Source organism: Dipodomys spectabilis, unplaced genomic scaffold (genome assembly GCF_019054845.1).
Source record: "Dipodomys spectabilis isolate Male_0828 unplaced genomic scaffold, ASM1905484v1 ptg000147l, whole genome shotgun sequence".
Taxonomy (NCBI): Eukaryota; Metazoa; Chordata; class Mammalia; order Rodentia; family Heteromyidae; genus Dipodomys; species Dipodomys spectabilis.
In genome coordinates this window covers 16,691,843-16,706,918 of record NW_024870824.1, presented here as the reverse complement: position 1 = coordinate 16,706,918, position 15,076 = coordinate 16,691,843, and the positions used below count along the sequence as shown (strand labels likewise).

Here is a 15,076-nt window from a genome sequence, read left to right as displayed (position 1 = left end):
TCTAAAACTGCACCTGGCGGGGTCTGGCTTTTCCTGCCTAGGAGTTTACTATATCCAAGGTTCTCCAAGTCTAAGGCCGAGAGCCTCAGAACCAATTGTGGAGAAAGCAAAAGACATCATCAGAAACTCAGTGCCTAGGCCTCATTTCCCATCACCTCACTATGTGACCTGAGGTGAAAGCCTTCTCATTCCTGGACTTTAATTTCTGCCTGCAGAATTAGGATGAGGCAAGGCTGGATCACATGTCTTAATGCTCATCTTGGCACTATCCATTCATCCATGCTGATTCTCTCTCTCTCTCTCTCCATATCTCCCTTCTATTTTTCTCTGTTTCTCTCCCTCTGTTTCTGTTTCTCTCTCCCTCTCCCCCTCTCTCTGTCTCTGTCTGTCTCTCTTTGTCTCTCTGTCTCTGTCTCTCTCTGTCTCTCTGTCTCTCTCTCTCTCTCTCAGATCCCAAAATCCACTGGCCAAACTCCATGGATCCTCCATCTTGGAAAGACACCATTTGGAATTTGGCAAAACACTGCTGAGAGATGAGGTAAGACAAGGCCTATTTCATAAGAAGCCTGGATGTATCCAGGCAACCTTCTTTCCATTGACCTGGGCTTCCATTTTACCATCATCTAGGGCAGCCACTGTAGATGGGTGATTGTACTGCCAGCATTATTTCTCACATCTGTCCTCTGATTTTTTTTCCACTTTAGAGCCTGAATATCTTTCAAAACCTCAATCGCCGTCAGCATGAGCATGCAATCCACATGATGGACATTGCTATCATTGCCACTGACCTTGCTCTATATTTCAAGTTGGTATTTCATCTCATTTTCATAAGCAGAATAACAACAAGGATAAGAACAACAAATATCATAGTTCTGATGGTTGTTGTGTACCAGGCCCAACGCTACAGCCCTTCGCATTAGATGTTATTACTCCCATTCCATAAAGAAACCAATATCACAGTGCAAACTTTGGGCTAGGGCTTCACTCTCAGGCCATGATGATTTTAACCTTGTTTGATTGTTTTCGTTAACTAATTATGTTAGTTTAATAAGCCCTCACCTGAAACGTTAGCCATTGTTAGGAGCTCAGGTATTGCCTTGCTGCAATATGTGTTCCCCTAACAAACTGGCATGTTTTACAGGAAGAGAACCATGTTCCAGAAGATCGTGGACCAGTCAAAGACCTATGAGAGTGAACAGGAATGGACTCAGTACATGATGCTCGAGCAGACGCGGAAGGAAATCGTTATGTGAGTCGAAGCAGGGCTAAATCCTGACCCCTATCAGCCAAGGCAGAGGCGGGAGGCTGCACTGACAAGCTCTTGTTTGACAGTCATTATAAATAAAGCCCAAACCAAACCCAAGTTGCACGCATGCACACACACACACTTTTAATCTTTTTTAATCACTAAAACCATGACAATATATTATTGTTTAATGTCATTGTAATATTTTGTATTAGTACAATGTAATATACAAGAATTTCAATCAATCATAAAATTTAGAAATATAAAATTTAGAGTACAGTGGGTAAAGTGAGGTTTAACTTTCAAGTTTTTATTAAAACAAACATTATACTGTTGTATACTGAGTGATAGCTACATCACTTAAAATAGATAGACTTAACTTTTCCGTATTCCTTTATATATGGAAATATATAGTTGGTGTTCACAAGTTAGTTCTATGATGGAAATGACACTCATGGGGCATACAAAGCTGGCAATGGGTCTGTAATGAAACTCTCATTTACTTTCCTGGTAAGTCTTTGCGGTGAACTCAATGTGCTTCTGTGAATCACCTCAGTTGCTGAGGTGAGAAGTGTAAATGTGGGACTCTTCGAGAATGTGTAGCCCATTCTAAATGGTCCTGGCTTCTCTGTAATGGGCCCTGGGGGAGTCCATGGCCAAGATCAGGTTCTCCAGGAAAGATAAGGCCTGACTCAGTTCCCAAGGAAGCGTTTGATTGCTTGTTTGTCCTTCTGTGAGAATGGGATGCGATTAAATCACAAGTGTTGCAATTCTCTGCAAAAGAGAAGAGGTTCCAGCTGGGATGGGGCGGGGGGGGGGGTGGACAAATGGCCAGCTACTCCTCCTTCATCCCTGCAGCTGTCCAATCAGGCCTCCTGAGAAGTCCTCTGATCCTGGGGAGCATTGCAACCCGTTCTTACTGAGTCAGGGCACACTGGGGCTGGGGCTGCTCCCAAGCACATCAGAAGCTGCCCTTCTGGACATTTCAAAAGGACATAGCAGAATTAAATAGGTGGAAAGAACACACTGGTCTTGGATGAGGAGCCTTAAGATTAGAAAGTTATTTATCCTCCCATATTCATTATTCATTTAAATTAATTTCAAGAAAAATACCTACTTTATTTTGGGAGGAGTTAGGGGGCCAGTTCCAAAATTTTAATCAGAAATAAGTGTGCAAGGATAGCCAGGACATTCTGAAGTAGAGGCATAAAAAAACCCACAGTTTTGCCAAGTGCTGATGGCTCATGCCTCTACTACTACTCAGAGGAGGCTGAGATCTGAGGATCAGGGCTGGAAGCCAGCCAAGGCAAGAAAGTCCTGGAGACGCTTATCTCCAATTAACTACCAGAAAGCCGGAAGTGGTGCTATGGCTCAAGTGGCAGAGAGTTGGCGCTGAGCACAAAGAGGCTCAGGGACAGTGCCCAGACCCTGAGTTCAAGCCCCACAACTAAACTAAACTAAAATAAACACAGTTCAATCCCAGACCCAAATAAGTGGTATACTAGAGTTATGCATGTACTAAAAGTAGATTTTTACACCTGTAGGGAAAGGTATGTATTCATAAATGGTGTTAGAACAATAGGGTAGCCACAAAGTTAGATCCCTATCTAACTCTGTACACCCAAATAATTCCATATGAATCAAGATTTTTAAAATAGCGAGGTGGGAGGAAACAATGGTAGAATTTAAAGGAATAGTTTCATAATGACTTTTTCTATGTATAACTTTAAATTTATTATAAAAGAGGTAGCTAATGTTGGCTACATAAAAAGAATTTCAGTACAACATACAAATACATAAATTCAAAGTCAAAAGTTAGAATGAAGGTTCTGAAAAACGTTGTAACACTGTTGATAATGGTGCAAGAGTTAATATCCTCAGTGAAGTGCTAATAACAATTCAAGAAAAAGACCAACCTAATAGAAGATGTGGAAAAGCACAGACAGACATTTCCTAGGAAAGGAATTATAGTAGCATGAAAAAAAGATGACTTTACTAATATTAAGAGAACTACAAACTAGAATGACAATGAGATGTGACTTTTTTACCCTTCCTGGCAAAGGCAGGAAGAGTAAGACCAGAGTGAGGGAGACCCTTTCTTTTCTTTACTATCAAAACAAAAGGGAAAAAAGAAGAGGAAAAAGAAAAGGTAGAGCCAGGCACTGGTGGCTCACGCCTGTAATCCTAACTACTTAGGAGGCTGAGCTCTGAGGATCTCACTTGGAAGTCAGACTAGGCAAGAAAACCTATGAGGATTAATTAATCTCCAATTAACCAGCAAAAGGGTGGAAAGAGAACTGTGGCTCAAGTGGCAGAGAAGTAAACTTGAGCAACAAGTTCATGGACAGCACCCTGGCCCTGAGTTCCAGCAGGCTTATTTGAATTGAAAAATAATGTCAGCTACTTTCTGAGGGAAACAATCCTATTTGGGCTGTTCCTGCTGACAGTGAAGGCCTGGCATTTCCAGTGATTTTACACAGCAAACATTTACATAAATCAAATGAGTTAATCTGCAGCTTCAAAGTTTCAATGAACATGTAATTGAAACCCATTATCAGCTAAAAGCATTTTTACAAAACACACTGCAAAGATACATTAAATTAATAATGTTTTAATTTACCCATCATTCTCAGGATCTTGGGTTAACTTAAGTACTACATAGAAAATGTCAGAGGCGTAATTAATACTCATGTGACAAGTCTTGGTTAAATCTTAATGGTATGCTTCTTAGATGGGAAGAAGGGAAGCATTCTAGTGTTTGTTTTCAAAGAAATGGAAGGAGAATTGAATTGTCAGCTGAGAGATCATTCAGCATAACGATCACAGCATGCTTTTGAACAGTTAACTTGGAAGAATTTGACTAGTTGAGTGACACGGTTGTAATTCAACTCTTTCTGTTTTCAAGGTTTCTAAATACTTGCATTTATAAAAATGAAAGATGGGTATAAAATAAGTGCTGGTTCTAGTTTAACCTACCATGTAAAAAATTCACTCAGTAACTGATTTGTTTTCTCTTTGTGTGTGTGTGTGTGTGTGTGTGTGTGTGCACATGCGCACACGTGTGTGGTAGGACTGGATATTAAACTCAGGTCTTCAAGCTTGTTAGTCTGGCATCCTACCACTAGAGCTATGCTTCCAGCCCTCATTAACTAACCTTTCAAAAATAAAGATAAAGGGCTGGGATGTGGTTCAAGCGGTAGACATTTACCTTGCCAATGCAAGGTCCTGACTTCAAACCCTAGTACCACAGAAAATAAATGAATTTCAAAACTCAATTCACTTTGAGTATTTAATAAGTACTTGTAAAGGTAAGGGATATATTTTGTTGTTTAGGTTAATTGTATAATCATTTAATCCAAAAGAAAAAATATTCAACACTTGGAGACTTAGGATCAAAGGAGAAAATCTTATATTATTTCAGTTAATAAACAGTATGAACAGGTGGCCAATGAAAGACTTGGAAGCATGTATACCTACTTACACATATACAGATACATATACACATATGTACATGTACATACACCTAATGTTACAATAAAATTCTTAGGGGAAATCAAGTAGAAATACAAGTTTAAGGAGAAAACCTTATTCATAGGTCATAAATTTAGAGCTGATGGGCTGTTGATTGGTATGCATTTGTTATGCTCTTTAGATTCCTCTAGTTTTAAAGAATGAACAACTTATTTTAGTTTTGATAATTATGATTCACTGTACACTAGATCCTTCAAAAACATTTAGACCTTTACTGAAAGTTTAAGCTGTTATCTTAAGATTATCTTCTTATCCTAAAACTGCTGAATATGTGTTATTTGGCACCTCTTAATCTGTAGCCAGCATACAAAAAAATGTTCTTGGCACCGGTCCTTCCAATATCTTCCAGCTGTCATCTAGCCCTGGGGCTGGGAGTTGCTGGAAGTTCTCATAGGACACAGCCTTTCTTTTCCTGTCTACCTCAATAAAGGCTCAAAAGACCCTTTTTACTTCAGAGATCTGGTTTCTATAGAGTTTTGATTTAACATGAAGAAATCCAGCACTCCTTTCTGGGCTTTCACTAGAGTAGTTAGGCCTGTGAGCTTCCTGAGGTCAGAGGATCACACCTTATCCCTCAACTTGAGCCATGTCTTGAGTCAAATCACTTGTGTTAGATTCCTGCCCAGCTGTTTCTTGGGTCCCATACTTGGCTGTATTTGCTCTAGGGTCAGAATGTCATGCTGACTACAACAAGGCATGACTATTCACTCCTGGACATCTCTAAAGGCCATTTTTTTGCTTGTCGTCTTTTCTTTTCTTTCTTCCATTTTTCCTTTCTTCTTTCCTTCCCTCCCTTCATTCTCTCCCTTTGTTTTTTGGAGGGGGAAGTACTGAAGTCCAACTTCCATTCTTGCTAGTGGTCAAACCTGGAGTTGGAAGCACTCATGGACCCTCAGTATGAGTATGCCTGGATACAGTTTTCAATGATTGGGAAAAATAAACCAAAAGAAGAATATCATTTGATAACAAAGGAAAATGATCAGAAACGAAGACAGATAAGTTGTTATATGGAAGGCTGCTTTTCACTTACATTATGGACTCTTAGAACTTTTTCTTTCATGGTGCCCTCCTCCATAAAAGTTAACAAGTAAGCCAAGTGGTGTCTTGTACCTGTATTCCTAGCTACTCAGGAAGCTGAGATCAAAGGAGTGACCTCACTCCACCCAGGGAAGACAGATCCTTGAGACTCTTATCTCCAGTGAATCAGCAAAAAGCCAGAGAGCTTGAGAAAAAAGCCAAGTGAAAGTGTGAGGCCTGAGTTCAAGCTCCAGTACCAGCACAAACAAATGCGAAGAGGTATTGTGGAGCCTGGTATTCTGCTTAGTGGATAAGTCAGCCTCTGTTGCTTAGGGGGTACAATTGCCCTGGCATCACAGACTGAGCTGAATAGACACCACAGAGACCACAGGCCTGTAGAACCTACCATGTTTACAACCTGGCTCTTTGAGGAAAAGTATCCCAATTCTTGGTGTAGAATTTTACATAGAACAAAAATGAGAACACAGCTAGGCACTGATGGCTCATGCATATAATCCTAGATCCTCAGGAGGCTGATCGAATTCAAGTTCAGCTCAGGCAAGAAAGTCTGTGAAACTCTTATGTCCAGTAAACGAGCAAAAAGCCAAAAGTGGAGGTATGGCTCAAACGGTAGAGCCTCAACCTCAAGTGAAAAAGCTAAGCAAGATGTGAGGTCCTGAGTTCAGTCCCAGTGTGTGCCCTTGCATGCACATGCATGCACGCACACGTGCGCTCACACACACACACACACACACACACACACACACACACATACACACACAAATGGGAACCCAAGAGACACAATGACTTACCTAGTGAAACCCAGCAGGACTGACACCCAAACTACAGAATTCCCTCGGGCATACCCATCATGGTGGCCAGGCTCCCAGGTCAGGTCTGAGCCAGCATCCTGCGGGGCTTGGATGATGGAAACCAGAGGAAAAACTTTTGTTCTTGGGGATGAACCAAGGGCTCAGTTGACCTGAGCTAACCGAGCTCTCATCCCAAAGACCCTGGAGGGTGATCCAAGTAAGATGAGGACAAGTTGAAAACAATAGCTGCTCTGACAAAAATCATCCGTGTGCTTCTCTCAACCCCAAGAGGGTTTTATTATATCACATACCATATGAAATTGCTGAATTTCACCTCTCTTTGACCCACAAAACCAACATTTCGTAAGATCCAATCTAACAGAACTGTCTCATTTTACAAACAATCAGAAGCTGAAAGATGTATGTTGCTTTCTCTGGACAATAGTAAGTCAGGACAAGACAGAAGACCCTATTCAGTTGAGCTCTGTGATTCACAGCCTTGCATGGAATTGTATGCTCTTCTCCCATCAATCCCCAGTCCTTCCTCTTGGTGAGTTTCATCCATTGACAGGATGAGCTTTGAGTTTCTGAGCCCCCAGTGTCTCCCTGGCCTCCTCTTGCTCTCTTCTACATCATAATCTCACCCTTCTGTCCTCTTTGCCATCCCAATGCGATGTTTCCTCATCATCTGTCTTCTGCATGTTTCAGTTTTTGAATGTGGCAGGCGTTAGGGCTTCAGTGCCAGTGTTCTCACTGCCTGGATGTGTTTTCTTCTCTCTCTCATACATCTCTATTTTTTTTTTTATCAAGTTAATGGCTATGCATCCTATAGTTGTCAACTCAAAGGACACTTCCTCCCTGATTTCCTAATCCACCTTCTATTATCTCCATAAATGCAACTCCCTTTTCCCAGAGAAGTGTTTGCTCACACATTTATATTTGTGGTATAAATGTGCACATCCCCAGCATATCTTCACACTCACCAAGCGTGGCATCTGACATAGCTTTGTGTGCAAGCTGGATAGAGGGATCTTCTCTGCAATGTATTTCCTGGATAGTATCATTCCCAGCAGTCTCCACTGTTCCTCAGCATGGCATCCATTCTTCTGCCCCCTCTTGGAGTATGTTTTAGCTTAAGCTGCCTTAAAAAAATCTTGCCACCAAAGACAAGCATTGGTGACTCATGCCTGTAATCCCAGCTACTGAGGAGGCTGAGATCTGAGGGTCACAGCTTGAAGCCAGCCTGGGCAGGAAAGTCCATGAGACTCTTATCTCCAATAACCACCAGAAAAGTAGAAATGGTGCTGTGGCTCAAAGTGGTAGAGTGCAAAAAAGCTCAGGGACAGTGCCCAGGCCTTGAGTTCAAGCCCCATAACTGACAAAAAAAAAAAAGCCTACCAGGGGCTGGGAAGGTGGCTCAGTGGTAGAGCGCTTGCCTTGCATGCTCGAGGCCCTGGGTTCGATTCCTCAGCACCACATAAGAAAAAAGAAAAAAGCCGGAAGTGGCACTGTGGCTCAAGTGGTAGAGTGCTAGCCTTGAGCTGAAGAGCTGAGGGACAGCTCCCGGGCCCAGAGTTCAGGCCCCACAACCGGACCCCCCCCAAAAAATGCCTACCACTGAGCCAAGCGCCAGTGGTTTAAAATGACAATACTATACAATGACAATCCTAGCTACTTGAGAGGCTGAAAATGGAAGTATTCTAGTTCAAGGCTAACCCCAGCAGAAACACTCTCAAGACCCCCTCCCAACCTACAGAGGGTATGGTGGTACACACCTGTCACCCCAAGCTGTGTGGGTATGTGGAGCCTGAGATCGGGAGGACCTAAGGTCTAAATGAGAAAAGTCTAAAGACTCTGTCTCTACAGGGACACTCATCTGTGATCCCAGCAAGGACAAAAAGCCTGGGATTAAAGGGGAGCACCACCATGCCAAACATCAGTTTCACTTAAATCTCATCATACATTTGTAGGTCCCTCTCTCTGGTCTAGTTTTGTGCCTGAGGCTCTGAACTGGCTTATACATGTACACACACATACATGTACACACACATGTATACAAAATCTCCGTCCATAAAACATTTGGGTGTGTTTCCCCAATCTCTGGACATGTTTCCCATGTGACCTTCCAACCAAGGAAAACAAACACCCAGCTCTCCCTGGGAGCCACAGAGATGGACCGTGGCCCTTACTGGGAAGCCAGGGATGTATATGCTCACTGAGTATTTATTTGCCCAAAGCATTTGCTATCACACCACCCTTCACATCAAGCGTAAGGCTTTATATAAAGCTTTATATAGAGCTAAAGGAGCTACTATGAAACATATACATTCCTGAAACCTTATCTTCTTCAAAGGATTATATACTGTGTAAAGATTTATACCACTGAACATTTTATCTGAACTTGTTAATCTTCTGTGAGTGACCAGTTTATGTACAACTATATACCCTCTTATTTTATAATGATGAAATCATGCAAGCAGCAGATTAGGTTCTGAATCCCAGCATTCTCCAACTGCTCTGCTCCCCAGTGCCCACCCAGCTGTTTCCCCAAGCCAGATTTCCTCCACCTCCTAAACTCTCTTGGCTTAGCGATTGTTACTGGCCTGCCCTGCTGCTCAAACCCTAGGGCATCTACCAGGAAAGGCATCTACCCTCCTCCTGTCCCTCTGTGTTGGGAACCTTCCTGCGCATGCTCCCAGCCTGCTTTCTGCAGCACCGCTGTGAGGAGGGACTGCTCAGAACCTGTAGTCACCTTTCCTGTTTCTGCAGGTTCCTAGTGTTGGATTTGTCACATCACCCTGGATGACAGTCCCCAAATATACCTCTTAAACCCCCCAAGCTCCCTTTGCTAGCTCCAATTCTTTGTCATTGTCCCCAACCTTTCTTTTTTACCCTATACCTACCTGTGAGAGATACCCATCTTGGTTTCCTATCAGTGGAACTCCTTTGGAAGGTTTCTCTCTGAATCCTCTCTTCCTCCTCTCCCCCCCCCCCCCCTCCATTCTGTCCTCTGTCCTTCATCCACAGCCTCCTCATGCAGCCCAATCACACTGCTTATTACACCTTGTGTTTTCAACAAGGCCCAGGCCTCCATGGAGTAAATGAAGCTCTTTCAGAGGGAGTCAAAGATCTTTGTTATTGCCATGGTGTATGGCCCTCCAAGCACACTGTTTATCTGTAGAATCAGAAAAAGAAAATTTTCGGTGGATTAATTAGAGGAAAAGAAATGTCTAAAAAGGCTCTTCGGCAGTTGGGATAGAGGGCAATAGTGAGAGAAAGGTTGGGAGACATTGCTCTAAACTAGATCAGAGAGGAGGGACTGCAAGTATGTGATACAGTTTAAATGAAATGGATGGTTTGGTATGGTGAGTCTCTCTGGAATCCCAGTGGTATAGGTAGGGGGATCTTGGTCTGAGGTTGGCCTGCAGGCCAAAATCTGAGGCTCTATCCAAAAATAACTAAAGCCAAAAGGGCTGCCTAGCAAGTAGAAGGCCCTGAGTTCAAATCCCAGTACTACCAAAATGTACATGCATACATACATACATTACGTACATAAGTAAACTTAATTGATAATTATCACTTGATGCCTTGATCAGTGCCTGGAAGATAATAACTACCTGATGTGTGTTTATTGTATATATATACCAAGATGATTACATAATTCATTTACTCTCACACCCATTCTGAAGGAAGTACTGTTCCCATTGCAGTCAGAGAAAAGGAGATTTCCAGAGGATGGATTAGCGCCCAATTGAAAGAGGCAGGATTTAACTAACCTCTGACCTCAAACCCCACATACAATGGGGAAGTGAGCTCTTTCTTCACAATGGGATGAAGTCACCCCCTTATGGGGAAGAGAAAGGAGAGAGCCACAGAATTGACCGGTGTGTGTTGCTTTCAACATCCCTGGACTGAGAAAGGCCATTTCTGTGTCTCCAGGGCCATGATGATGACTGCCTGTGATCTCTCAGCCATCACCAAGCCCTGGGAGGTGCAGAGCAAGGTACGGACTCCTCCATGGCCAGGAGGAGGGGACCCCAGGACTGCCCAGGGCAGGTCATGAGGCCGGGACACTCTCCTTCTGTCCAGAGCCTGCCCCAACTGCAGGGACATGGAAATTCTTTGGTCTCTTCAGTGAGGAAGAATGGGGGTGGGTTTATCATTTTGACCGGCGGAAGGACTGGGACTGTGTGTTTATTTGGGGGTCTATCTGCTGCAGGTAGCTCTGCTGGTAGCTGCTGAATTCTGGGAGCAAGGCGACCTGGAACGCACAGTGCTGCAGCAGAATCCTATTGTGAGTTGACTGGGGGCAAAGAAGGGGGGTGCAGAAGGGGTAGGCAGGGGTTACCCTGGTCACAGCGGTGTGTGAACCTACTTACCATAAGGATGACTTCTCCCCTAGTGTAAAGACCAAACTTAACCTCATTCCTTAGGTGAGAGATGCAAATTTAGAGTTAGAAATAGCCAAGGTTAGAGATGCAACTTCTAAAGGCCCCCTCCCCTCTGGCCCTGCCCACCGGAGCTGGGAGGGGCAGCAGAGTGCTCGGACAGGACCTCCTAAGTGAGCTGGACCAGTGGGTCCCTGGGCTCTTAAGGATGCAGAGTTTGAGAGTAGACACTAAAAGTTAGGTTGCTCTTGTACTTCTGGAAGTTTCTTTATTTTTTATTATTTTTATTTTTGGACTGGTACTGGGGCTTGAACTCAGAGCCTGGGCATTATTCCTTAGCATTTTTGCTGAAGGCTGGCCCTCTACCACTTGAGCCACTTCTGGCTTTTTGGCAACTAATTGGAGATAAGAGTGTCATGGACTTTCCTGACTGGGCTGTCTTTGAACCTCAGTCCTCAGATCTCAGCCTCTTGAGTAGCAAGGATTACAGTCATGCACCACCACCTCCTGGGTAGAAGTTTATTTCAAGTGAAACCCCATCATTACCATTTCTTCTATTAATACTTTAGGCCATGTTTCTAAGAGACATATATCCATAATACAATAACCACAAACAAACATATAACCACAATACTATCATCATACTCAGAAAATTAGTGATGTTACTTTAATAGTTGAAAATTTAATAAATAGTTGAATATTTCATCAATAGTGATGTTACTTTAATTAATCCCCAGTCTGCTCATTGTCCCTGACAGAGGAGGATAAAGGACACACTGCCTCCAACAATTATGTCTGTTAATTAAGTCTCTTTGAATCAGTACAGCTCTCCAGGCCTTTTGTTTTGTTTTGTTTGGGGTGTGCCATTTATTTGTTGAAGACAGTGGGTCTTTTGTTGTGTAGAGCCTCCCACGTTCTTCTGTTCCCATAGTTCCTACAAATTGCACGTCAGATTTGGAAGCTTGGAATATTTACTTCTAATTTTTTCTTTCCCCTTTCCTTCCTTCCCTCTCTCCCCACACCCCCCCCCTTAGCAAGAATGTGATGGGACCCTCTTAATGCCCACTACAGTGAACTTTTTCTCTCCCTGACAGCCGATGATGGACAGAAACAAGGCAGATGAGCTCCCTAAACTGCAAGTTGGCTTCATTGACTTTGTCTGCACCTTTGTCTATAAGGTAGGCCCATGGCTTCCTCACTCCCAAAGAGATGCCCTTCATAAGCCGGGGTTCCCCAAGAAGCAACCTCGGCCCTAGACTCCAGCCACCACCTGGGCCCCAGGACAGGTGGCCCTGTCCAGGATGCCAGCCTCTGAAGAGACACCAGCCTGGCAGAAGGAGTAGGGAGAGGGGAGGGATGTGGACAACTCACAGGGGTCCAGCCTAAGCCAGTGGGGAAGAGCTTCCTCTAGGAAGTGAGGGGACAGGAGGGGAGAGGCTGGGAGAGAAAGGGAAGTGAGCGGAGAGGAAGTAAGGGCTCTGCCAGGGCCTCAGGGGAAGCAGGGAGGAGAGGAGGCCAAGCTCCACGTGAGGGGAGCAGCCCATGTGAAGCTGTGGGGAGCTGGGAGCTGAGACTTGGAGTTGTGGGGGCTCAGAAGAGTGGGGGGCAGAGGCTCTAAGCAGGAGATAAGGGAATTGTGTGGGTTGGAGGAAGCTCATTCCAGTGCCCAGCATTTCGGACTGGGCTGCACCTTGAACCTGGAGACTAGGGCATGGGACCCCTGCTATCTATCTGTCTGTCTGCCTGCCTGCCTGTCTATCATCTGTCTGTCTGTCACATTTCGATCATCTAACTATCATCTATCATCTACATACCTATCTATCATCTATCTATCTGTCATCTGTCCACTATCAATCTATCTTGTAGCTATCATCTGTCACTTATCACTTAACGATCTTTTGGGGCCACTAATTCTCTTGACATTGACCTACCATTTATCTATCAACAATCTACCCGGCTTCAGGAATTCTCCCGCTTCCATGAGGAGATCACCCCCATGCTGGATGGGATCACCAACAACCGCAAGGAGTGGAAGGCACTGGCGGATGAGTACGAGGCCAAGATGAAGGCGCTGGAGGAGGAGAAGCAGAAGAAGCAGGGGGCCCAGCTAGGTAGGCGGAGGGGGACCAAGCCCCATTCACACCCACCCACTGAGCACCCAGGGTGTCTGGGCCTGGAGCTGCGTCCCATTCTGTGAAGCAGGGTGCTGAGGCTGGCAGAGGAGACAGATAGGGCCCCGTCTCACAGCCAGACAGTGAGTGGCAGAGCCTGGTTCCCAGCTGAAGCTGAGGGAGGCAGCAGGCCACCGAACCAGTGATTCCCCCTGGACACAGCTCACTGATACTCAGGCTGCCCCACACGTGCATCCCTGGGCAGAGGAGGAAAACATGAATTCTCTCCTGAAAGGAAGCCATGATTGAAGCCTTCTGATTACTTGATTCCTGTCTCTATCACGAGCTTCTGCTTGTATGCCATCAATGACAGAGAGCCTACCCACACCACACCCTCATGCCACACCACTATTAGAAAGGTCTTCATGGCTGGGCATTGGTGGCTCACACCTATAACCCTAACTACTCAAAAGGCTGGGAAGTGAGGATTGTGGGTTGAAATCAACTCAGGTAGAAAAGTCTGCAAGATGCTGATCTCCTATTAACCAGAAAAAGGCCAGAAAGGAAGGTGTAGCTCAAATGGTAGAGCTCCATTGAGTGAAGAAGCCATTTGAAGTTGTGAGGCCCTCAGTTCAGGCCCCAATACTGGCACACAAGAAAAAAGGAAAAAAAAAAACCAGATTTTCCTTAAGCTTAAATTGCTTTACCTTGCACATTTCTCAGGCATGCCCCACATTGTCAGGTGCACATTTAGAACCACCTCACGCTGCCCAGAGCACAGCAGACATGGGCGTGGACATGGGAGTGTCCACACGAGAGCCACGTGAGAGGAGGGCGATGCGCAGAGGAGGCAGCAGAATAGGGCAGGGACCAGCAGCCCCGTCCTGCAGGAGCCAGGGGAAGAAATGGATTTGGCTGCTGCAGTCCTGCTCCAGCCCTGTGCCCTCCCAACCCATGCTTCCTTCAGTTGTTCTTTCCAGTTGCCTTTGTCTTCTGATCAGCAGCAAGTTTGCGCAAATTTGTGGCCCATGTTTCTTTTTCTTTTTTTTTTTTGGTCCGGTCATGGGGCCTGAACTCTGGGCCTGGGCACTGTCCCTCAGCTCTTCAGCTCAAGGCCAGCACTCTCCCACTTGAGCCTCAGCCCCACTTCCGGCTTTTTCTGCTTATGTGGTGCTGAGGAATTGAACCCAGGGCCTCAGGCATGCAAGGCAAGCGCTCTACCACTGAGCCACCTTCCCAGCCCCCCATGTTTCTTTTCTTAAATCTTTTACTCTTTTTTTTAAGTGGGGCTGAGAATTGAACCTAGGGTTTTGTACATGCTAGGCAAGAATTTTAACACTGAGCTACACCCTTAGATCCTGTGTGTGTGTGTGTGTGTGTGTGTGCGCGTGCGCACACACACGCGCGTGCGCATACATGCATGTCCACGTGTTCCAGTACTAGAACTTGGATTCAAGGCATGGTGCTCTCACAATTCCACTATGGCTTTTTGCTGGTTAATTAGAGATAAGAGTCTCAAATACTTTCCTACTTGGACTGGCTTCAAACCATGATCCTCAGTAGCTAAGCTTATAGGAATGAGCCATCAGTCTCTGACTGTCTGCATTTTTCTTTAAAATATGAGTTGGCTGTCCACATTTCAACACTGGACTTTTTTTTAATTTAAATATGCAGGTTCCTAGCTTTCCTCTTTTTTTTATTGTGAAAATACCGTACAGAGGGGTTACAATTACATGGGCAAGGTAACGAGTACATTTCTTATCAAACATTGTTGCCTCCTCTTTGTTTCCCCTTCCCATCCCTTCCCATCTCCCCCCACCCTCCCACCCCCACCTAGCTTTTCTCTTTCAGACTGGCCAGTCTTGTGTTTCTGAGTACCCAGTGACCAGAGCCTTCCTTGGATGGCACAAGGCCCTCTACCTTGTTATTGCTTGCCTCCACTCCCTGTGTCTTAACATCAGTGTCAGGGCT

At 44.7% G+C, this 15,076-nt stretch overlaps 1 protein-coding gene across 1 annotated transcript in view; it reads left to right on the top strand.

Moving 5' to 3' along the window:
* Window positions 1–15,076, top strand: part of Pde6a (phosphodiesterase 6A) — a 79,162-nt gene that overhangs the window by 63,815 nt on the left and 271 nt on the right. Inside the window, exons 15-21 of the mRNA XM_042692089.1 lie at window positions 451–538; window positions 705–805; window positions 1,142–1,249; window positions 10,546–10,609; window positions 10,826–10,900; window positions 12,089–12,172; window positions 12,958–13,105. Coding sequence (XP_042548023.1) covers window positions 451–538; window positions 705–805; window positions 1,142–1,249; window positions 10,546–10,609; window positions 10,826–10,900; window positions 12,089–12,172; window positions 12,958–13,105 — 668 coding nt within the window. The remainder of the gene's footprint in view (window positions 1–450; window positions 539–704; window positions 806–1,141; window positions 1,250–10,545; window positions 10,610–10,825; window positions 10,901–12,088; window positions 12,173–12,957; window positions 13,106–15,076) is intronic.